Source organism: Arvicola amphibius, chromosome 7 (genome assembly GCF_903992535.2).
Source record: "Arvicola amphibius chromosome 7, mArvAmp1.2, whole genome shotgun sequence".
NCBI classification, from domain to species: domain Eukaryota; kingdom Metazoa; phylum Chordata; class Mammalia; order Rodentia; family Cricetidae; genus Arvicola; species Arvicola amphibius.
Window position 1 is genome coordinate 22,437,679 of NC_052053.1, and position 25,662 is coordinate 22,463,340.

The 25,662-nt window shown below is 42.5% G+C and overlaps 1 protein-coding gene across 3 annotated transcripts in view; it reads left to right on the top strand.

Annotated features, from left to right (window-relative positions):
• The first annotated feature begins 7,438 nt into the window (after positions 1-7,438).
• The window catches only part of Itgb6 (integrin subunit beta 6), a 79,595-nt gene continuing 61,371 nt past the window's right edge, over positions 7,439-25,662 (top strand). For 2 of the 3 annotated variants that reach the window (XM_038337319.1, XM_038337321.1), the window contains exons 1-4: positions 7,439-7,499; positions 8,174-8,253; positions 11,195-11,399; positions 11,956-12,202. In XM_038337319.1, coding sequence (XP_038193247.1) covers positions 7,439-7,499; positions 8,174-8,253; positions 11,195-11,399; positions 11,956-12,202 — 593 coding nt within the window. The remainder of the gene's footprint in view (positions 7,500-8,173; positions 8,254-11,194; positions 11,400-11,955; positions 12,203-25,662) is intronic. The other variant, XM_038337320.1, reaches the window with a different exon arrangement.

The window sequence follows — 25,662 nt, forward strand, 5'->3', positions numbered from 1 at the left end:
CTGGCCTTCCATTTGAGATCTCTCTGATCTTAATTCTTTGCTATTCCCTTAGCTTTTATCACCTACTTCTTGATACCTTTGTTTATTTTTATTTATCTTGCTCTATAGACTCCAATAAGTAGGCACTTTGTCAGTTTTAATCTGCATTGTATTCCCAGAACAGTCCTCTGTGTATATTATGATCTCAATAGAGAGCTAATGAATTAAAGATTGAACAAATGAATGAGAATCTATTTTTTAACCTATAATACTTGGCCTATTATAGTCTCAATAATAGTAGACAGTTCTCATTGGAAAATATATATATATATATATATATGTGTGTGTGTGTGTGTGTGTGTGTGTGTGTGTGTGTATGTGTATGTATGGGTATGTGTTCAAAATTGAGGACTCCTGACTCTTGCTTGGATTGCTTGTTTTATAATTTGAAATGAAAAAGATTGGAATGCTTATCATGTTTGCAAGCTGTGAATAAATCGCCTGGCAATCAATGTCTATTTGCTCACATGGACTTCTTGCCATAGCAAACCATTTGTTTGGTTCATAGACAGAAAAGAAGATAAGCATGAAGGGGAGTGGGATATAGGGCAGAGTATATAATGAGTCTCTTCAGTGGCTAGTCAAAATAAACTTTTATTTGCTGGTATTTTGGGAGGGGGATCTCATTTTGAGTTTATTTCACAAGCAAAAAGTCATGAAGAGCTCAGACTACAAAGTAATTTCTGATTCCTGAGGTGGGGGGGGGAACTGCTCACGCAGCTGATGCTCAACCCAGGGAGAGAGTCCTGTGTGCCTGCTGGGTTCCAGTGTGGGCAGGTGGCAGGCAAGCCACAGGACTTACATATCTCCTAGCCCAGGATACTGCAGGCCGCACTTGGTGCCTGGCTGCCCACCAGTGACTACAGCTTCCCCTAAGGGGCCAAGCAGCATGTTTGTTCGTTTTGTCCCAGTGGTTTGAACTAGACTTCAAACAGAGAAGGAAGAGGAAGGATCACGCAGGACAGGATGGCGGCTTTGTCTCATTTTCAGCAGCAAATGACCCACAAGATGAACAAAGCAAATAACAGATGGATACAGACTGAGCGGGCGCAGAACAAGAGACCTAGAGACACAGAAATGCATTTTTAAACTCTGTTGTTGCCTTGTTTTCTTGTAGACATCTCTATGATTCTGTGATCATCTCTTATTGGCACAGTGATCCTGAGCCCATGGGGGCAGGGGTCGGGAGCGGTGACCCATCTTCAAGACTCTGCCCCATGAGTGCAGTAACAGTTGCATGGCTTCCCAGGGCCATAGTCTATTTATCAGATAAATGGGGATTAACTCACCTCTACAGGATTTGTGTGTGTGTGTGTGTGTATGTGTGTGGTGTGTGATGTGTGTGTGTGTGTGTGTGTGTGTGTGTGTGTGTGTGTGTGTGTGTGTGTGTGTGTGTGTGTGAAATCAAACCAACTGATGAAATGGGTAGCCGTGTCTGGTTCTTGGAAAGCATTCAATAACAACGGCTACAATAGGCACAAACCCTGAGAAGAACAGATGAGTTTACTATGAAATGAACACAGTCTAAACTCTGTCTGCCAGCTTCCACAGGCTCCCGGAGCTCTTGGGAGCAGCAAGTGGCTCCACGTAGGAAGGGAACAGATTCTAGGTAGAGTTTTCCCATGAACTGCCTAAGGTGATGTCAAGGGAAAACACAAAATGAGTAAGAACACTGGAATCTTCTTGCCTTAGGCATCTTGTCAAGGCTTTCTTGCCTTACCTGTGAAAAACACAAAACTTTCGCGTTACCTTGCTTTCTAGTTTTGCATGCCTTTCTTGAAGAACCATAATCTCAGCCCCTACAAAATTCTGGATTCTCCCCAAAGTGGTATAATTCAGTCATCTCTAAAATCCTGAAAGGTGAGTGTTAGTATTCGTTCATAATCTAGAAACTAAGAAGCTGAGAGAAAATCAGCATCCCTACAGACAGACAGCAGGGATTGGCAAGGCTGCAGTTTGATCCCAAGCTCCCTATGGCCAACATTAAAAATTCTCCCTACTGTACCCACAAGCATCAAAAGCTCAAAGTAGGCTCTGGAGTCTGCAGGTACGTGTCCACTAACACCCACAGCATCACCATTCACAAGAGCCAGAGCAAGAAACAGCCTAAATTTACATTTCCAGCTGAATGGATCAGCAAGACGTCTTACAGCCATCCAGCAGAAGACCGCTCAGCCTTAAAAGGAACTGGAAATCTGACACAGACTAAAACATGGATGAAATATCAGCACACTGTGCTAAGTGAAAGAAGACAGTCACAAAAGGACAAACAATTCCACAGAGTACGTCTTGAAGAGTTAAATTCATAGAGATGTGCAACAGAATGGTGGTTACTAAGAGGTGGGGCAGAGAAGTGTCTTCATCATTTAACGGGTAAGGGTGATGGGAAAAGGTCTTGGGACAGATTGTGGTAAAGATTGTATAGCTTGTGACATGTACTTAATGCCACTAGGTCATACTGTAATTAATAATTCATACTGCAATATATAAATATATATACATATGTATAAAATTGGAACTAGATATATACTTAGAATTGTTTGAAATGGCAACTTGTTTTTCATTTGTGTTTTACCACAATAAAAAAAAATAACTCTTGCCTAAACTGTAAGGTCTAGGTTAAGAAACAGTTCTTCACTTAAGACATCGTGGGCATTGTACCCACAATGGCAGGATGGCAGGATGGCAGGAAGTCTGAACGTATCTGTTTTAAAAGATCATTTTCCCAAACTTCTTGAAATTTGAGACAAGGCATTCATTTTCAGATTCCTTGACTGTGTGACACACACCCAGATGAGCCATAGCATTCTACAAGCAATCGCTGTGTAGACCCACAAAGTTGTACCCACAGCAGACTCAAAGACAACACACCCATTCACACTATCTTATTCGAACCCCTCACTATCAAATATTTTCACAGGGGAAAAAAAAAATCAGAGAGATGTGTCAGTGGCACTTAAGCAAAACAGGTAGCCAGGCAAGGTCAGCCCAAGTCAATGGTCATTATTAAGGCCCTCACGATCCGATTGGTCCCCAGCCAGGTTTACTATTTAGGCCAGGATCGGTGTGTCTCCAGAGGAAGAATATTTCCTCACACTCCACTTTCTACTCTTTTATCTTCTGTTCAGCTCCTCCCTTCGGTTCAGTATTCTCCCAGATAATTTATTCATTTGCTGATCTATTTGCTCACCATCGGTTGAGGAATTATTTCCCTGCCACAAGTGAGATGCCAGGCAATGAAAACCCACACTTCATCATTCTGCCCTGTGAACATAACCGTCTACTTATGAAGTGCCATGCATTGTGCCACTTCCTGGAAACAAACAAACAAACAAACAAAAACTAGATACGATTCCTTCTGGCTACATAGGAAGAATTCAAAAAAAAAATCTTAGTAAATTAATGCCTTGAAAATGCTCACAGTCTAGTGACAGCAAGCAGTCAGTATCCAGACAAGTGCAAGCAGTGGGAAGGGGTGTTCTGGAGCATCCGTGGGAATCGAGGACATGAAAGACTCAAAATCAAAAGTCTCTCAGAAACCAAGATCAGTGAGCTGAACTGGGCAGGGGAGAGGCAGACAAGGGTTTGCAGGCAGCCGGGGCCGAGTATGAGGGTCTGGAAAGGAGGGAAGGACACGGACAGCAGAGGGTTACTGCTGGGAACACAAAAATAAATGTCCCTAAGTGACTGTAATTTTCTTGACTGGGATGGAAGTGTTTATATGAAATATTACATTAAAAGTCCAGTTCAATTCAAGGTACTCAACTTCACAAGTCAAACTGGGTTTTCCCAATTCTCTCAGGACCTCGCTGCCTCCATCCAGTTGGCAGGTCATGAAATAATTCGTACCAATTCCTACTCGTATCCCATGTGCAAGAGCAGTCACTAGAGTTCTCTTGACCACAATGGAGTAGGCCCACTGCCCTGCAGGAAGAAGAGGCATTTGGTGGCCGCTAGAACCCCCAGCAAAGGTGGGGAGAGAGTAGCTGGAAAAGTGTGCAGATACCCATGATGCCAGTTCACCCACAGCCACTGACGCAAGCAAGCCAAGAAGTGTGGTGAGCAGACAGTTTTGGGACCTGGGATGTTTCTGCATGAGGGCATCACTATGCGGTCCCAGTAACGCAGGGGCAGCCTTACAGATGCAAGAGATCTTTTCTCCCAAAGCAGTTTTGGAAAGTTATGTGTTCCGTCTGAAGAAAGAGGTGTGATTTGAGGAGATTGTCACAAACCAGGAAAGGGCTGAAGGCCTCTAGGGTTTCAGCAGGCGGTCACTCTAAGCTGTCTGTTCTTAGACAGGTTCCTTCGTGTCTGGGCTCACGTCCTGGGAGACTGTCTTTTGAAGGTATGTTTCCAGGCAAGCGTGATAAACCTGTAAAGAGAAGAAAACAAATTATAGACTACTTGGATTTTTTTCCCCAGAAGCCTATATTCAGTTTTCAACTCTCATATACAAAACCCTGGGAGAAAACAGAAAGCCTCCTACAGCAAAAATCCGGGTTAGAGAGCTAAAAGATGAACCTCCGAGAGAAAAAAAAACACAGCCTGTGGAACTTGGGGCTACACCTGAAACGTGATTGAACCATGATTTTCTGTGTTCATGATACTGCTTTCATTTAAAGAAAGCCAGAAGGTATTTTCTGAGCACGTACATTGTGTCAAATGCATTCTCTTAAGATACACTTTTATTTTTAATTGACATAATAATTGGATACATTCTTAGGGTGGAATGTGGGGTTTCAGTGAATGTATACAACATGATCAGGTCACTGGCATATGGTTACCCCAGAAATGTATCATTTCTTTGGGGGAATGTTCAAAATCCTCTCTGATAGCTATTTTTAAATATTCAATAAATTACTGTTAACCGAATTTGACCGACTGCATTTTAGAACATTAGATGTTACTCCTACTCAGAAACTGCTTTCTGATACCAATGAACTATCATCTCTCCATTCCTCCCCCTCCCTCTTCCGTTCTTCTATTTGTTACTTCTTTGAGCCCAGCTATTTACTTTCCATATATCTATGAACATGTGTATTCGCGTTTGTCTTTCCACAACCAACCTATTTCCTTGGACAAAACAGTTTCCATTCTATTCAGCTTGCTGTACAGGACGGAACAAAGGTGACATTTCTAAGCACACAAGCTCAGGTGTCTCTTCCAATGTATGGACCTCAATTTCTTTGGCTATGTGCCCAGTAGTGGGACTTCTGGGTCATAGGGTGGGTTTTGGTTTTTTTGTTGAATGCTTACATTTTCTGACATTCTGTGTGTTCTAAATTTCTTGTTTATTTACATCTGCTTATATGTGCGTGCATGAATGGTGTAAATGTACCGACAAGCTAACACAATCACTTGTCGTGGATTCGGGGTATTGACTTAGAACGGGATGCCCATGACAGAGATAAAGGATGTTATCGTTCACAGCAACAGTGACCTGACTGTCAGTGCTTTATCTCATCCATCTTCCAATCTCAGTTCTCAAAAGACGACCCACAGGACCACGATGCCTACAGATGGTGTAGGGTCGTCTCCAGGACAGAAAGCCCGAGTTAAAGAACTGGAGCCTTTCATGATGGGCAGCCAGCAAGCGTGACTGCTCTCTCTCTCTCTCTCTTGATAACTTTGCAAGGTGTATGCATTCCTTCTCCTTAATCTGGACAGAGACACGGTCTGGAACTTTCAGAGTCGTCAACAATTTTCCATTGATGTTAGAGAGACTCTATGCCTCTCTTCAAAGGCTGCTCACTTTATAAACATTCTTGGAATCCAGACCAAAGGCAGCCATTGCCTCTGCCTGCAAGAAGTGTGGAAATGAGAGACACTCAGAGAATTGTGTTCTGACAAAGACAGTTCCACCTTGGCAAGATGGCGTAGGCATTAGATAGCAGCTTCCTTTATTCTGTACTGCTCCTCAGCCTGCTAGATAAAGTGGGGGCCAGGCCTCAGTTCTCAGGGCTCTTCCTCATCCATGGTCACTTCCTTGGAGAGCTCATTCAAACCCCCGATTTGAATATCTCAAGCCCCATAGCTGTTGTCATGCTGGGATATCCAGTTCTACAGTATGGTACGTTGTACTTTCATATTGCCCCAGGTCTCGGAATTTGATGTCCAGTTGCACTCACGGTGTCTTCTGGAATCTCAAACATGCCGTGCTCTTGATGCTCACCCTCCACATGAAAGCTGCCACTTCCTCTCTCTCACTTCTCAGGCAAGGGCACTGCCACTCAGTGTCTCGGGCCATAAACGTTTCTTCCTTTCATATTCACATCTAATCCTTGAACATGGTTCTCCTCCAAATACATCCTGAATCCCCATGCCCCCAAAATGCAAAGCTCACAGATTTACCCACAGACTGCACATTTTGAAGTATCACTCTTCCACTTAACAAATAAATCAATTCCTGTGTGCCAAGTCAGGGACCAGAACCAGAAACCTTTTCTTTTTTTTAACCTTGCTTTTTGGTTATGTTTTGTTTGTTTTGCAATCTTGGTACTTGAAGACAAGCATAGGACCTTCCTTGTGCCCACCAAAGGCTCTGTGTGGTTCCTACCCTGGAAGAGTGCTTTAGAAACACGGGTTCAGGATCTTACCTGCTATTTCTCTTTCTATTGTGTCTGTTGTGTTGAGATTCTCTTTATTTTGACCAAGTTGATCTTATTACACTGTTTTCAAAACACTTTTTAAAATAAGGATTTAAAATAAGAATTCTATGCTTGCGAAAAAAATCTCATATAATTAGAAAAATAAGAAAACTGTGTTTTGTTCTCCTTGATCTAACTTCTAATTTGACTGTAAAATAATGTTTATATTTTTCAGAGCTTATTTCAATTCTCTACAGAGGCTCTAACATGAAAAACAAAAATCTCAGGTATTTTCAGCTGGTTTTTTTTTTTAAAGCTTCCTTACATTTAGCTTAAATCCTGGCATTTTATTTCACATCCTTACTGCATTGAAATTGTTATTAAAAACCATGCATTTCAGTGGGTCTTTGGACAGCCCGTTGATCACCATTTTACTAAAGCTACCAACTTTCCCTAGGACGCAGTGAGACTAACAGAACTGACACACACAAAAATGTCTCCTGCATGAATCTCCTCACCTTCCCGGTGATTGCACACCTGCTTTCCTTATATGGCAAACAAGGAAGTAACCGTGTTGAAGTTGCTTTTAAACACAGCTTTTCTTCTTAGCCTGTCTAGGTAGCTTCTGTTTTCATATCGGTCTTAATGAAAGCTTTTGGGTTTACAGGATCGAGTTACTTTTCAAAGCAGCGTAAGTAGTTTGACATTTTTGTTTTACACTGCAAGAGAGACTTTCACGGCCTCCAGCTCTGGTCTTGTAACCCTGGAGGTAATTCATTTTTAATCTGTCTGCACAGTGAAAACTGAACCGAATGGGGATTGAGCTGCTCTGCCTGTTCCTGCTACTTCTAGGAAGGAATGAGCTCGTCCAAGGTAAGAGAGCTCTCCCGTTTATCACTCTCGTCTTCGCTGTATGCTCGACAAACTGTCATTTGCTCCAGAAGGCAGACCCACCGTCATTTTTCATCTGATCTGTCTGATGGCTCTCTTGGCACAGAGACACTTTAACAAACTATAGGCAGACTTGGGAATTTCCTCCAGCAAACGTTCTAGGTGCTAGGTAAATAAATACAAAGGTTGCATGGGCATTCTAACGAGGAGAATTAGACAGCCTTCCTACACAATGGGACTTCTGAGTGTCGTTGGGATCGCCACTTGGAAGCTTTTCTGTTCTGTTGTACGACAAGGTCGTCCACTTGGGAGTCATAATATTGAGAATGGAGAAGGATTTTAGAAACAGAAACGCCGAATTTATAAGAGAAACCTTTTTTTAATGGGTACAGATAAGTTTTTGAAATTACATGGCAGGTGCTGAATAGGAGAATAAGCCGGATGATTCAGTACTGCTGAGCAGTTAGACACTGCTGCGGTTTGAGACAAGAGAGCTAATTCCTGTTCACATGGTGTATATATTCCCAATCTGACGAGTATAAACTATAAAGAACATTAATCTTCTAATATAGCTTTGCTCAAGTAAGAAGTGTAAGTCCCATAAGCAGAATGAATGAGACGGCTTTAACGCCCACGTCTTGCTGGTTTTGCCTTAGGTGGTTGTGCCTGGGGCGGTGCAGAGACCTGCTCAGACTGCTTGCTCACGGGACCTCACTGTGCCTGGTGCTCCCAGGAGGTAAGTCACTGGCTATCGCCCTGTTTGAACACTGTTTACACATCAGTTAATGTCCTCAGTGAAAGCGGTTCTCTCTGCAGGGTCATGTGATTAAGTCAGATCAAGAGAGGAACCTGAGTGTCAGAGGATCAAAATTATATTCATGTGTACTTCGAAAACAATTTACTCAAGGAATGGATGCCAAGTTATTTTTAAAAAACTTAACCAAACATCCTTTATTAAATCTAGCAACTTCTCTAATTAATTAATTAATTAGTTAATTAATTATGTTTTTTAATTTTTATTTTTGAGATAGGGTCTCACTGCATAGCTCATTTGGAGCTCACTTTGTAGACCAGGATCTGTCTGCTTCTGCCTCCCCAATGCTGAGACTAAACGGGTGCCAGCCCTCTGCTTCTCCTACTTTAAAGGTTTTCTAGCTGGTTACAGGTGTTACATTCTGTCTGGATAACTGGTAGCCATGGAGATGATATGTTCAAAGTGAAGCAGGCATTTAACATTGATACAGTGTGGTTCTGTTCCATCTGGGACCTGAGATCCGTTGTGAGTCTCTGCTAGGCACTTCAAGAAGGGAAAAACTATAATTCATGCATGGGGCAATTCTTTCATGCATGGGGCAATCCTTTCACAAATCACACGTTCGCAAACTGAGTGGCTCCTGCGCAGCCATTGCAAAGCATGGAAGAAACAGTCCTTGTCTGGTCAGAGTGAAACCATGTATGTGTAGACCAGAAGGGCTACAAACAAGACAGACCAAGTCACAGCCTGTGCCTGAAACAGAGAGCAACGTGGAAAGGATTCACACCAAGAAAAAGAGCCCTTGGCTTTCAGGATTTTAAGTCCCACCCACTGGAAAGAATCTAAATACCAAGCAACGCTTATAAATGCCGACAGCAAGAACCCAGTAGCAAGCTCAAAGGGGAAGGAATGTAGATGCTTGGCTCAGAATGGGGCTATGGCTGTTAGGACCCAAATTCCACCTTCATTGTGTGTGTGGAGCGTTGCCTCACAGGCAGGAAAGCATAAACCAGCTCACTCTCCCTCCACTGCCTCGACTGCTTAGTCCACAAACAAAATTCAAGGCAACTGCGCTCTTTTTGAGTTCAAATAACAAATGCAGAGTTGAGAATATTCAACAAGAAACAAACCCATATGCTCCTTGGACATTGTCTAGAAGACAATATTAGTTTCAGGGCAGAGACAAAAAAAATGATCTAGAATTTACATTTACTCTCTCTCTCTCTCTCTCTGTGTGTGTGTGTGTGTGTGCATGTACCCATTCATGTGTTCACGGAGGCCAGAAGTGGGGATTAGATCACCTGACACTACAGTTAGTTATAGGCAGTTGTAGGTTTCCTGATGTAGGTGCTAGGGATCGCAATTGGGTCCCCTGGAAGAGCAATAAGCATTCTTAGCTGTTGAGTTATCTCTCAAACCCACCAGAACTTATATTTAAATTTATCTTTCCATTCGTAAGTGCTTCTGGGAATTTTCCTTGTAGCTGGCCAAGGGATCAGCAAGTTTCAAGGTCAGATCATTTCAGAGGCCTCTCCAATAATCGATGCAGTCATTAGTGAATCAGCTGTGGCAGACAGCTGTGACCATTAGAGCAAAGAAGGAACAAAGCTTAGGGTACAAGCAAAGTGCTAATGTAGTTTACGCTACCTCTGTTCTTTCTGCAAAGGCTCAACACAACTGGTAGCCATTCCACTGTGGTAGGGAGGATTCTAAGGCCTCGTCCAGCCGCTGTTTGCCTTTGTTACATCATGGAAAGTTGCAGAGTTCGCCATACCCAGGCTAGAGCCACAGATCTGTATAGGTCTGATTGGTAAGCAGGGAACAGCTGTATTTTTGAATGTCAGTTTTAGAAGAACATAACTCCTAGTTGGGGAAAATATAAGGCGTGACTTAGACTCCTAAGGGGCAAGGAAAAGATGTAAGAATTAGTTTGGTTCTTAGTAGACTCCAAACTGGTTTCCATGAGCCCACCACACACACACACACACACACACACACACACACACAGAGAGAGAGAGAGAGAGAGAGAGAGAGAGAGAGAGAGAGAGAGAGAGAGAGAGAGTCCAAGGGCCTCAATTCAATCCTGTCTATGGTCAGTTCTGCTCAGGAACAACTTTGCCTGTCAATAGCATCTGCTCTGCTCTTGTCTTGGCTCCATCTCCCAGCTCTGGGTGCTGCAAGATCAGAGCAGCCTCCTCTCTGCTAGGCCCTACATGTCACAGCCTTCTCTCTGGATGGACCCGAAGGGCTGGGACTTTCTGGAATTCCAGACGCAGTGCAGACTTTAAACCATATTCCCTTTTAACCTCCAAACCTGAGAGAGAGCTCTAAGAGACCTTGAACTAGAAGTCTTGAAGATGCTGAGCTTAAAGTCCTTGAGAGGTCACCTTCCATGAAGTGATGCTGTAATTGATGGGGACCCATCAGCAAACAGAACCAGCTGAGTGCCAGACAGGGAGATGTCAGGTGCCCTGTCCTTTAGAAATCTACGGGAAATGTTTCTCTGGGTTTGCCGACAGATTTACAAAGCATGACAGTCCTAGGAGTCCAGAAAAACAACCCTTCATCCCGAACAAGTAAATTCACAGGAAAGTGTCAACTTTAGGAGCTCAGCCATTTTAAAGATCCACTCAGAAAGTGGGAGAAACTTTAAGACATGAACTTTGAATTTAAAAAAAAAAAACTTTTAAGATTTGACTTTAATATTTAACTAAAAAGAGGCTCCAATTTTGTTCAAAATTTTACTGGCCAACTTCTCCAGTTATCACTCACTCCACCTGACAATCACCACCAGGCATGTGGGGATAGGAGGTACTTGGCATACACTTATCTCACAAAGCACATCAGAGAATGAATGCCTGGCCTGCTACAAAGTGATGCAGATTTGTCTCCTTTCCTTCCTGGTGATTTTTCCCCCTTTTAGAATTTTACCCACCCGTCCGGAGCTGGCGAGAGGTGCGACACACCTGCAAACCTTTTGGCCAAAGGATGTCAACTGCCCTTCATCGAAAACCCTGTCTCCCAAGTAGAAATACTTCAAAATAAGCCGCTGAGCGTCGGCCGACAGAGAAACAGTTCTGACATTGTTCAGATTTCTCCTCAGAGCGTGGTTCTTGCACTGAGGCCAGGTACGGAGTGCTCGATTTCCTAGCTTTGTAGCTGACAGTCCACCAATACCTCTGGCACCCAGCACACATCCTTGGTTGCGGTGCTGCTCTTTTCCCCATCTGAAGGACACGGGAATCACACGTCTCTTTACGGCACTTTGAATGTGTCACTGAAGACAGCTTCTCTAGGGGTGACTGTTTGAATTACTCAAATGTCGCCCACATTAACTGTACATTTCGTCAAGGGCCGAAATGTAGATTTAATCTCCCCCTTTATTCAGTTCACCTTTTTTTTTAAAGCCACACATACAAAGACGTGGCTTATCTTCCATCTAAATGGCTGCTCCTTCTCCCAAGGAGATATAAAATATCCTGACATCCACCTCCTTCAGTCCCTCCAAACTCACCGCTGGGAGATTTCCATGGACCTGTTCATTTACAGACGCTACCGCACAGTTCATGAGATGGTGCACACCTTACTAAGGTCACTCTGAAATACAATAGCCGGTTAGCTCAGGATTGGTCAGTTACAAATGACTGCTGTGTTTATGGATTTGTTTCTCGTGGGCCATTATAGGCGGTGAGCAGACCGTGCAAGTGCAGGTCCGCCAAACGGAAGATTACCCAGTCGATCTGTATTACCTCATGGACCTCTCGGCCTCCATGGATGATGACCTCAACACAATCAAAGAGCTGGGCTCCCGGCTTGCCAAAGAGATGTCTAAATTAACCAGCAACTTTAGACTGGGCTTTGGATCTTTTGTGGAAAAGCCCGTTTCTCCTTTTATGAAAACAACACCAGAGGAAATCACCAACCCTTGCAGGTAAGTGAACTCCTTGGCATCCCTGGGCACTGGTTTCTACAGATGTAATCCACACGCCCGAGCTGCCGTGCCAGGAGCTCATTAACACCCCGGCATTTCTTTCTCAGGTTGGGATCTCAGCAATTCTCTGTGGTCTATGTAGTTTCCAGCTAAGGTGGGGTCATCATAACTTCAACATTCTAGCCCACAGACTCTGCATCAGCTGCCAGGTTTGCAGGTCAGGATGCGGCCAACCAGGTTTCCTGTCTGTGGGCAAGGAGACATTGTCTTTCCCTGTTGGCTACACAGGCAACACATACCAGTCTCTCAGAGATCTTCAGTCTTCCGTGACCACCACTTCCTAGGGCTCTTTCATACGAACCTACGTGCTCTCTGAGTCTTTCCATCAAAATAACAATTTTTGCAGTTTTGTCTGACGCACTTTGGGAAATGTGGCTTTCTCTCACCTCTGAGGGAAGCAGCCTTCACTGCAATTAAACTCAGTAGGAAATGAGGCAGTGACTCTATTACAAAATGCTATAATCAACCATTAAAACCATGTGTTGTGCTGATGGTAGTCAAGGGCAAATGGCTTTGTGATGGCTTACCCATATGGTCAATGCCATGTCCAAAATCAAGTTATTTAAAATTCTTCCCCTGAGAAAGAGCTACGATTTGCTCCATGCCAGCCTCTATGCATATATACTTCATATACATGGCCTTCCTCCAGCTTTATAATGATGGAAGGTAAAAGCTGGTCTTGTGAGTTCTGTACCCAGAGGAAGTGACAAGGGACTTGGAGAGGTCAGCCATTTACCCCCATGACCAAACGAGAATTTATGAGAAAACCTGGTTTGATTCAAAACATTAGCCTGATACTACAATCCTCCCTCTCTTCTCTCTCTCTCTCTCTCTCTCTCTCTCTCTCTCTCTCTCTCTCTCTCTCTCTCTCTCACACACACACACACACACACACCTCTCTCTCTCTCTCTCACACACACACACACACACACACACACACACACACACACGCACGCGCGCACACACACACACACACCCCAATTTCCCAAATGTATGGTAGCATTTAATATTTTAATACATCAAAGGGAGCAGTATCTATAAGAAGGAAATGATGGTATTTCAGTTTAGAAGTTTAGTATAGTTCTCACAAGTTGGGCAGTGGTGGCACAAACCTTTAGTCCCAGCAGAGACAGGTGGATCTCTGAGTTCAATGGCAGCTAGTTTAGCTGGTTTTGCAGAGCAAGTTCCAGGACAGTCAGGGCTATACAGAGAAAGCCTGTTTTGAAGGAGGAGGGGGAAGAGGAGGAGGAGGAGGAGGAGGAGGAGGAGGAGGAGAAGGAGGAGGAGGGACTAATCTAACACAGCCCCAAACAATTTTACTCTTACTGATTCTATTTATTTTTAGGAATTGCATTTGGTTGCAAGCAACAGAGATATTGACTTAAAAAGAGAATTAGTTCTCTCTCCTCCACATAAAGGAGCTGGAGAAGGGCAGTTCAGGACTGGCTCAGCATACCTGGAGAAGGGGCAGCCCAGGGCTGCCTCAATAGCTCCACACCCAGGAATCCAAGGGTTTCCTGCTGTCTGTCTGCCATTATTGGTGCTTGGGTTTTGTCTTCATGGTCCAAGAAGGCTGCTGGGGCACTGATCATATCTTCATTCTAGGAAGTAAGAAAGGAGGAAAGCAGGCAAATCAGTAAAGATCTAATTGGAATGCTCTAAAAAAGCACACAGCAAAAACACTGTTTGATGAGTTTGGTAAATAAGTGCACCCAAATAACCTACACCCCAGACTCGCCTTCCCCTCGGAAGGATTCTTCATGACCTATTAGAGTCAGTTCTGCTTCCTCAGAAGCAACCACCTTCTGATTTCTATTATTTAGGCTGTTTTTGCCAGTTTTGGGTTCTCAAATAGATGAAAGAGGGTGTAGTATGCGCACTTCCTGTCTGGTTTCTTTCTTTCTTTCTTTCTTTCTTTCTTTCTTTCTTTCTTTCTTTCTTTTTCTTCTTTCTTCCTTAAACCTTTGATTGATTGACTCTTTGTGGCTTTTACACAGTGCATCTCGATCTCACCCATCTACCTGTCCCCTTGACTCCACCCTCTATCCCCCCCCCACAATCTCCCCCACAAAAATAAAATGAAGTAAAATTTAAGAGAAAAGAAAAACAAGAATAAATAAATAGATAGATAGATCTTGTTGGACGCTGTAGTGTTGTTACACAGTGAGTCACACAATATACCTTTTAGTCCATATTTACTCTGCTTGTAAGTGCTCATTACAATGAGTCATTGCCCTGGTTCTAGGCCTGGTTTCTGCTACACTGTCAATACTGGGCCCTCACTGGGACTCCTCTTGGATATCCCATCCTTGCCCTCTGTTGTTAAGATCCTGCAACTTTGGGTCTGCAGGACCAGACCCTTTGCATGCTCCAGCAGATCACAGAGGGGTTGGATGTTTAAATGGGTCAACTCCTAGCCCTGGTTCTAGGTCTAGGATGTAGCTGAATTGGTCAACCCACCAGCTCTTCCCAATCCTCACTACTAGGGTGAGTTCTCTAGCACTGCCTCTGGGTAGGTCATCCTTGCAGCAAGGAGTGAAGGGCAGGGCCCGTTCTCCTGCTCTCACTCCTTAGGGCCCACTCACCCACACCTACACCACCAGGGCCAGCTCTATTGTGTTGCCAGGCAAGGTGCAGGGGCCACTCTCCCAAGTGCTGCCTCTGGTAGAAACAGGGCCAGCTCTTGCTCTCTTTACCTCAGGGTCAGCTCTCCCATCTGCCACAGGTGGCAAGGGGTAAGTTAGGGGAGGAAATCTTTCCCTCACCTTGCATACCACATGGCAGACGAGGGACGTGAGGCAAGATTTCTCATTCTCACACTCTCAGAGACAGCTCAACCCTGCCCCCTGCCAACGGGGTCAGCTGTACTGTGCTGCCCAGGCAAGGTGCAGGGACCGCTCTCCCAAGTGCTGCACCTGGTGAGAGAACCGGCCATCTCTCTCCCACTCTCGTGTCCCAGGGGCCAACTCTCCCGCCCGCGGCAGGTGTTGAGTCGGGGGCAAAGGGAGCCTCTCTCTCCCACCCACTCCACTACATGATAGAAAAGTAGAAGGGCCACCTCTCCCATGCTACACCCTCGGGATAGCTACCCTGCTCCTGGTATCTGGCTTTTTTTGTTCAACAAAATGCTTTTACAGGTCTTTATGACTTGGTTGTACATATCAGCAGTCTGCTCCTCTTTAACACACAGCCCTTTATGCCTCTGCTACAGTTTCTTTATTCAGTCATCCATTGATGGATAGTTTGGTTGTCTCCAACTATAACAATAGTCAGCTTGTTCCTATTGGGACAGTGTGAAAACTGTTGGCAGGATCACTTGCATATAAGTCTTTACAAAAATATACTCTTTTGTTTATCTTAAATGCATAGGTAGAATAGATTTGGTGAGCTGTATAATGTTTTCAATTATTTTGAGAAGCTACCAGACTCTTTGTAAAGTAGATGTGCTGCCTTTTATTTTCAAGACCAGGCTTGCAAGCTTTCCACACCATCGTTAGTGAATGACGGAGTTAGTAGCATTAGAAAGACTACATTTTCACTAAAAAGTCAGTCTTTTTAATTAGGCATTCTAATAAGTTTGCAATGCTATCTAGTAATTGGTGTTTATTGATGAATGATGTTGAACATCTTTTCATGTGTTATTTGTCTTAATGTCATATTTTGGTAAAAACCTTCTTAAATCTTTTAACTATTTTAATTTTTTGGTTATCTTATTAACATTGTTTTCTATGGGTTTTTTTTTTTCATTTTTATCTTATGTGTGTATGAGTGGTTTGTATGTCTGTGTTTTATGTGTGTGCAGTGCCCTCAGTGTCCAGAAGGGGGAGTCAGAACCCCTGGAACTGGATGATTCTGAGCATCTATGTGGATGCTGGTAACTGAACCTGGGTCCTCTGCAAGAGCAATAAGTACTCTTAATAATAAGATAATAAGTGCACCAGATCTCATTATGGATGGTTGTGAGCTGTCATGTGGTTGCTGGAAATTGAAATCAGGACCTCTGGAAAAGCAATCAGTGCTCTTAACCACTGAGCCATCTCTCCAGCCCCTCTCCTGCCCCCTCTATGTATTTTGGATACAAGTTCTTTGTCCAATATGTTTCTCAGATGTTCTTAACAGATTGTAGCTTGAATTTTATTTTTCTAACAATGTCTTTTTTTAAGTTTTGATTATCAGCAGATCAATTTTTAATTTTGCAGTTCATATATTTTGTTCTGAGAAATTTGGCTTACTCTCAGGTGGTAAAAATTTCTTCCATATTTTCTTGTAGAAACTTTAAATTTGGTTATTCCGGAACTATTTGTGAAGCAAGACTTTCCACACTGGATTAGCTTGGCGTCTTTGCAAGGAATCGGTTGGCTGTGGGAGTCTGAATATAGACCTTCATTTCTCTTTCACTTATCCCTTGACTTTGGGTTATAGAACAACACACACCTCAGTCTTGCTTACAGCAGCTTTGTCAGAAGAGAAATCAGGAACGTGGGTCCTCCAGTGCAGTCCTTCTCTTGCTGTTTCTGGATCCTTTGCATTTCCATGTATATTTTAGAATCAATTTATCAATGTCTCCAGAAATATATGTTGAGGTTTTGAAAGAGACTGTAATGAAACCATAGATCAGGTAGGATAAAGGGGACCTCTTAAACCTCTTACATCTTCTGGTCATGTCACGTGACATGGATCTCTGCTTCTTTGATTCTTGTTGAATGTTTCTGAGGCCCACTTCACTGTTTCCAATATAAAACCAAAACAAAACCAAACAAAAACACCTCTCACTTTCTCCTGTCTTTCTTTATATTATCTGTTGTTTGAGGTTTGTAAAATCCCAGTTTTTAATAATAACTAACATATTTTGGATATTTATTTTTTCCTGAAACCTTTACAGATTTTCTCTCATTAATTCTTTTCTGCTTTTGTAGACATCTTCTGATATTCTAAGCACACAGTCACATCATCTGTGAGGGACAATGTCTTCTTCAACACCCACTCCTCTGTTTATCTTCTCCTGCCTTACTGTGTTAGCTAGGATCGCTGTTTATCTAGGCCCAGCGGCACAATTTTTAACTGACGTGGTGAGGGAGGACATGACGTGGTGACAGGGCCCTTGCCGTGTCAATGAGCTTTGGAGGAAAGCTTCAAGTTCACCATTGAATATGCCATCAGCTAGTGATGTTTCCAGTTTCATTACAAGGCAAGAAAGGGCCCTCCTGTTCCTGCTTTCAAACATCTCTCCTCTTAGTTATAAATGAATGCTGAATTGTGTTTTCCCAATTTAAGAAGGTTGGCCAGAAATTTTACCCAAAAATCCTACATCTATTTACATAACACAGGTAGTTAAAAGGAAACCCATTCCTCCCCTAAAAGTGGGGGTTCTTCTGTTCCTGGATAGACGGATGCTAGGTGGCTTCTAGCAACACCTGTAACACAGGAAGTGCAGATGTCTAGGGAGAGAGATAATGACTCAAATGCACATTAAAATTGGCAGGTAATAAGTAGAGAGGCATGGCCACTGTTACCAATCCATCTGTAGAGGTAAATTAATACATGCGTTACTGAAAACATTTTGTCTGATATGACAGCATCCCCTCTGCTGCTGGCTTTTTCTCTGGTAGACGAAGAGCTCTGTACCCACCCGAAGCATGTATGTAATTATTTGGCATTTCACACATCTTCCTGCAACAAGCTTCAGTCTAGCCTAATGGAGGGCAGTTCTGTCAGTGCCACCTGTTGCTGTTTCAGTCTGCCTGTCTTGGGCCAGAAAAGATTTAGCCATTTGACATATAATAGGGAAGCAATGAGTTTAGAATGTTATCAGAGAAACTATTAAAATTAACAAAGTTAGATGACTCAGTTAAATTGGGATGCAACACTTTAAACTAGCAATGAAACCGAATCTTTAAAGAAGCTTCTAGAAACATCAAAGTAGTTTGGCTTTTTATTTAGTTCTACGTATACATTGAATTTCAACATTATTTTTGGTTTTTGTTTGTTTGTTTGTTTTGCTTTGTTTGAGTCAGGGTCTCATGTTGTAGCCAAGGCTGGCCTTGAACTTGCCATGGAACACAACTGGTCTTGAAGATAAAACAACCATCATGCCTTAGCCCAAGTAATTGGTGTGAGAAACCATGCTTGGCTTACGTTCAAGTAGTCTTTCATTCATTTAAAGAAATTACAGAGCCTCAAGCAGTATGCTAAGTGTTGAAATACCCGGGGGCCAGGGATCTGGACCCGTTCCACAAGGAACTGAAATTCTTTAGTGGACAGGCACCTTGGAAGACAACACGGGATCCAGAGTTAGCTGCGCATAAAGTCTTGGCTCATAGAATCACTCCTATCAAGGCCTTAGCTGGATCATTGCTCCTCTCAAATCAGGTTTCTTTTTTAGTAAATCAAGAGTCATAGTTCTAATTACACAAAGTGGTTGTAAGGATTAGGTCAGATCACGAATGGAAGCATTGGCTTGACCTTGCTAAATTCTCAATAAATACCAGGTGTCATTTGTAACCATAGACCATGATCTGAGGAGACCAGACCACTGCACAGGGTGTAGTTAGTAGGCATCTAAAAGAAGACTGTGCATTTGCTCTCCTGAAAAACTCTATATTTGCCGGCTAAAGCTGCTTCTTTATTTATTCCTAGCAAAATTTATCATTCAAATTGTAAACCAAAAGTACTTAAAAAAAAAAAACCTGCAACACCGTTTTCCGTTCCCTTCTATCTCGAGCTCTCTAAGTCCCTCTGTCCAGCTAGCATCCCACACGTGTGCACAAGATGAACACGGATGTTTCTTAATCAAGCCCAATCTTCTAATATAGAATAAAATGTTATTAAGTAAGAAGACAATGAAAAGTAAGAGGAAAAGAGCCTGGAAGGGTTCTGCAACACGCAACGGCCTTTGCATTCAGTCTCTTTATCCATATATGGGGATGATATTGATGCTAGAATAATCAAGAGATTGAATGAGCTCAGAACAATAGACATTCAAAATAAGCATCAATTTCCTTTCCCTCGTTAATTCAGTACCTCAGCTCTAGTTATTTCCTTCTAGTTGTCTGCAAACTTTCAAATCCCAGGACTCCTTTACTCCCTTAAAAATAACACCTCTTGGGCAATGAAGATAGCTCAACAGCTAAAAGTATTTGCCATAGGAACCTGATGACCCAAGCTCAAACCCTGGGTTCCATGGTAGGAGAGAATAGATTCCTGAAAATTGTTCTCTGACCTCACTCATGTACATACATAATACAAACACCACACATAAACAGCAATACCAAAAAGATAATGCCTCACCCATGTTTGGTATTGTAAGCTGATAACCCCAGTCCTCAGTTGGTTGAGCCAAGAGGATCCCAAGCGAAAGGTCAAACTGACCTCCAGAGAGAGATTCTGACTAAAATGATGATGATGGTGATGATGATGATGATGGTGATGATGTACCTCCAAGAGAGCTTCAGTTTATGCAGGTTATATATATTAATAGTTACTTTATCGGAATATAATAGAACAAATAAGCATTGGTTTGTTGGTTTAATACAATAAGAAATGATGCATATTATTATAACATGTTTTAAAAAGCAATAACTACATTTTCAAAACAAAAATCAGCAAGTCTTTTGTTATCAAATAGAGTGATAATAGTCTATTTTTTGCAAATTTCTAAAGCAGCTGGTTTAATTGAAGGCAACTGGATTACCACATCCAATTTTCCTTTTAATCTATTGCAGTGTTTTTGATAGAATTCCTCAATGAAAGTCAAACCTCACACGGAAATGTATCTGTCAAAGAACAATCTCCCTGATAGCTATGTCCAATGGCTGTGTCCACTTGTCTGTTCCCACATTAGACTAGGTGACAGTTCCCCATGTAGAATCTGAAGTAGTATCAATGAACCCCTCCTGTTCTGTTGCATTGCAGTTCGTTGGTCTGACTGCACATGAGGGACTCCTGCCACTTGTGAGTTTGCAATGTGAGATTTTGGTCATTTGGAAGCCACAAGTTCACTGAGTTTGCACATCCTCCAGAACCCATGATATCAAAAGGCTTGCTTATTAATATCACCGCCAACCTCATCATGTGTGTCTTGAAGCACCAGAAAACGTTGGGGGTGTTGTCAATCTCTCAGGGAGCAAATGAGCAATTCCTTCAATTCAAATATTCTAGTTTCCTTGAATTTTGCTACTGACAGAAAACGCCAGCATTTACTTTCTTGGAAATGACAGTATTGCTTTGTTCATTTTTAAGAACATGTCTGTCAGATATTCATAGTGGATTAGCTCAGGTTTAGCTGTCAATCATTCCTTTAGGTGAAAATGATGCTCCAGGAAAAAGGGCCAAGTCCGCTGGCTCATGCAAATGCTTCCTTTCTGTATTTCACGGGCTCTATGCAAACTCTCCATGTGTTGAAGAAAAACCATGTATTCAGAGATGCCCCGCCACTGATATCGTTGATGATTTATAATAGTTGACTGTCCTCAGGGACAATCAAGTGAAACTATCATTTCCTTTTACTTAGCCTAGCTAAAGAATTTACTCTATCAAGACACTTGGTAGAGCCTGGCGCGAATGCCTCAACATGGTGGAGGCCCCAGCCCCTCCATTGCTCTCCAACAGGCAGTGAAACATTGCACGCTAAAAAGAAAATGGCAGCTATAAAATGCTTAAGGAGATTTTTCTGTACTGTGAGTACACAGCATATAGCTTCTTCCTGCAGAGATAAGAAAGCTGTGTGCAAGAAAAAAAAAGACAGGCAAAACGAAGGAAATGGAAGTCATTTCCAATCCTGACAGAGAAAGATAATGTTCTGTATATGTAAGTATCGTCGTATTTTATCAGCACATTTTAAAAATGAACAAAATGTAAGTAGTGCCTCTTCGCCTTGTGTTTCATAATTATCCTGCAATGGAAATGCAAATCCATTGTTGTCTAGGACCTCGGAATGTTCCTTGGCAAGAAGAGCCTCTCCCTTTCTGAAGCTGAGGAAGTAGCATCCAAATGTGCCACTCAGTAGAGGCAGATCTCTGACAACATGAGGGTCTGAGCCGTGACCCACCTCCTTTCCCTGCATGGCCCCTGTCCTTTAACCAGCTGAATGGATAATATTAAATTTTCACTCATTTCCCAAAACCATAGAGTGCTCATAAGATAATAATTCCAATTAGTTCACTAGGGAGATGGCTGCAGTGTGCACCTATGATGCCAGTGTTGGGGAGCTGGAGATGGGGCGATCTCTAGAGGTCCCTAGCCAGCCAGGCTAGCCAAATTGGTAAGCTGCAGGTTCAAGGAGAGATCCTGCCACACACAAAAATAAAATAAAAAATAAGATGGGGAATGATTGACAAAGACACAAAAGTCTACCTCTGGTCTCCACATGTGCACAACACACACACACACACACAACTATCTCCTTATCAGAGTCTCCAATAAGAGGAGACATTCTGAGCAGCAAAGATGCAAATTTCTCATACTAAAGTAAGTTTCCAGTTCTTTTGTTCCAGAAGACGACCCCAGTATGACGCAAACCATTAGCCCCAAATAAAGGATTCAGACTTTCTAAGAATAGTTAGGTCTCAGGGAAAATGCTAAGCCCAATAGAGCTCTCTACTCTTGTGTCATATAATCTTCACAACTTTGGGAACTAGGCAAGGACTCGGAGGCCCAGGAGTGCTGCGTGACCTGCCTACGGTTAGATAAGTGCTTAGTAGGTCTCTTCTAAGATGAGTGCACATCTACTGCCCCACAGCTTCTTCAGACACTGTGGGAGCAATGAGGACACCTAGCAAAAATGGGGATTATTTTAAATATTTGACTTCTTCCTTGCATCACGCTTTAAATACTTCTCCATTTCAGATATGTGTGTGTGTGTGTGTGTTAAGGTATACATCTGAAATATAAAATTAAAAGACAAAGATAAGAGATTAGTATTGTTCAGAGAGCACACAAAATTACAATAAAAATAGCCAATAGAAGAATATGCAATGGATAGAGGTCTGCCGATTGAAAGAGGGCTAAAAATAGAGTGCCAATAAAGATAGACACATGCTGAGTCCTGGTCATTAAAGGAAATGAAAAGTAATGTTCAAATGACATTTCTAGCCAATCAATTCTCTTGCTTTTTCTCATTTCTGTTGTGAAACGGCAATGGCCTCAGACACTGACGTCAGAAACTAATGGGAAGGAGTTTGTTAACATGGGCCAAGGGCAACCCAGCAAACCCCCATCAAAGAAATTCTTAGCAAAGGGATGGCATAACTTATAAGTGGGAACATAAATGGAGGGCTGTATTATTTAGTTACAGAAAGATTATGGCTACTTTACCCAATTGTTCATTTTTGTTATTTTGACAATTTTATTCATGTAAATAATGTGCTGTGATCATATTTACCCTCAGGACCCTCTTTAACTCCTCCTCTTAGTCCTACGGCCCCTTCCTCTTCTCAACTATCTGCCTTCTCCTTTCATGTCGTTTTACTTAGGGTAGGTCTTGTGCAGGTAGCCAGAGCTGCTGTGTCTTCATGATTTCAATGGCCATATCATATCCAGTAGGCAGCATTCATGGGGTACCCAAACTTTATTTTTAATAGACCAACCTTGGAAACAACCATGAAGCAAAAGGCCGAACCAACTGGTATTTCCATATAACAGAACATTACTTCAAAATATAAAGAAGCAAGCCATTAATTCATACATCAGTGTAGGTGAGTCACCTGGTCAGAGAAACCAGAGAGGTAGTCACATGTCACTTTAGTGGTGGAAGCACAGTCTGGGAAATGTGATGTCATAGGTCAAATACCATAGGCTGCACTTACTAAGATAAGACATTGCTACTCAATATAACCCGTTGATGCAATTAAGAAATGCATACGATTCCACCAGATTTTTTAAAATGAATTTCAGCAATAAATGGTGATTAAGCCTAAAGAGACAGCTCACAGCCATTGAAATTCATTCTTATTCCCTTCATGATATGTTTGTATAAACACAAGTTTTCTTCGGTGAACCTTCATGTTTATATTACTTTTATAAAAGAGCATGATTCTAACGTTACCACTAATCAAATCCATTATCTGTCCTCGGGTGCATGTTCATGTGTGAAGAGATCTCTGTAGGAATTGTTACTGCCTCTTCTCAGCCCATCTTTCTGAATGGCTTAGCTTCTACCTGCCAGGGAGATTTCATGTGCGGTCATCACTTCAGTTTCAAAGAAACCTGACGCACAATACTAAGAGAAGAGGATTGCAAATTGAGAGTTAAAAATAAACACCGTGAATCAGAAAGGACATAGAAAACGTGGCCTGGAAATTTACATTTGCTCCTGGGCCAATTAGACCAGATGTCTCCACACGGCTGAAGTAATAGACAAACCTTGTATGTCAGGAGAGCAGAGAACACTGTTGTGTGATATTTTAATCACTATTCTGACAATAAAGTTTGCTTTGAGTCAGAGGGTGGATGGAGTTAGCCATTGGCTGACCAAAATTAACCACAGAGGTTTTGGAGGACTGGGGACAGATAGGAGGCAGGAAGTAGTAAGACAGGATTAAGAGAAGATCTCAGCCTCTTTGAATGGAGGAAGGGAAGAGATAAGGTCACTGGTGGCTTCATCAATCACTTCTCTGATTATTCAGTTTCTTACCCTGCTATCTGATTCCTGATTTTTTATTGATAAAGAGTAATTAGATAAACTCATCAAAACACGGGGAACACAGAGGCAAGTGTAGACCGTAGACCGCAATCCAATCGATGCTCTTGCCATGCTTCCTAGCCCATTGTCTGACAGATTTTAATACTCCCTTTGACTGAGGTGGAACAAAGGGCAGGAGGGACTTTCTGGGACCAGAAACATCTTTTCTGGGGATGGATGTTTCAAGATATTTGAGCTGTGCTGGTCACAGGTAGGCTTCTTAAACTGTCCTGTTCTTACTCTTGGAAACACAGAGACTGAACTGTTTCCTATGCATGTCTACTAACAAAAGGATGACCATCTTCATGGACATCAACATTTTTGTCCCCATGAGATCCCCAGTCAGTTCTGTAACCTTGCTGGTTCTCATCACGTATGGTACTAGGAAGTGGATACCTGCGAGCCTTTGCTTTAGCCAACTGACCAATAAGCACCCTTATTTTGTGTGTATCTCAGTTTAAGGGCATCCAATCTAATTGATATTATTGATTTATTATCATTGAACTGTAATTAATGTCTGAAGAAAGTTTATTTCTATACAAATCCACCTCAGCCTTGCTGCACTTAGGAACATTAGACAGCGTTTCAGTGTTAGTGAAGTCATCAAAGAAAAGCACGAAAGAAATGAAAAATAAACTAGGAGTCACTAAACAGACTACAAAAGGTCACTTGTTTGTGTATATTGTGAGTGCCAGGACTAAAAGAGAAGCAGAGCTTGGCCTTGCTTGTTCTCAACTGGGAATTTGCATAAGGAAATCGACTTCTTTGCTCTCACTGTTCACATCTGTGAATGAGAAAATGATACAAATGCTGGGATATTCAGTCACCTAAGAGGCTGACGCAGGAGGATCGCATGTGTAACACATGCATAGGGAGTTCAAACCCAGCCAACCTGGGTTACTTAGTAAGACCCTATCCCTAACAAAGTCTCACACACACACACACACACACACACACACTGACTCAGTGATTTGGATCCACTTAAGCAAGTCCACGGTGAAGTAGGTGAATTTAAAAAAACACAAAATCTAAAAATAACGAAGATCAAGGTCTACCTCAGATAGTATGTGTAGCTAACGGAAGCCGGACTCTAGTAGATACACCTGCCCTTGGTGTGCTGACGGATCAACCGTTAGCTCTGCAGTACATAGGCCAGGGAACGGAGCATGCTCTACAGCGGTCACCCCATTGTCTAAGACAGCATACCCCACTCTCGCTGGGGCTCCTTCTTGCTATCTCTTTTCTTCTTCATGAAGGGTTAGTAGACCTTAGCTTGCATCTGGAAGACTTGATACAACACAGATTGCTAAACCTATCACTAGCATTTCAACTGAAGATCAGAAGAACCTAGATGGTTCATTTCTACCAGTGATCCTGTAGCTCTCATGTCCAAAGACTTAACTTGGGTCTACGTGATTGGCTCCATTTTTTAAAAGGTAAAGCCCAAAGCTGAGAAGGCTTGCGTAACTTCCCCAGAGTTTTATACACAGCTAGTAACTGGCTTCTGAACACGAGTATAACTGAATCCCCAGTGAGCTCTTCCCATTGACTTTGATGCAGGCTTCACACTACCATGAATGATGTTTCAACCACAGGTTTGCTCCCAGGCAGGTGGGCCATGATGTATTGGAAATATTGTTTCCTAGGTTTATGTCAACTTGACACAAACTAGAGTCATTTCAGAAGAGAAATCTCCAAGTGAGAAAAGCCTCCATCTGGTTGG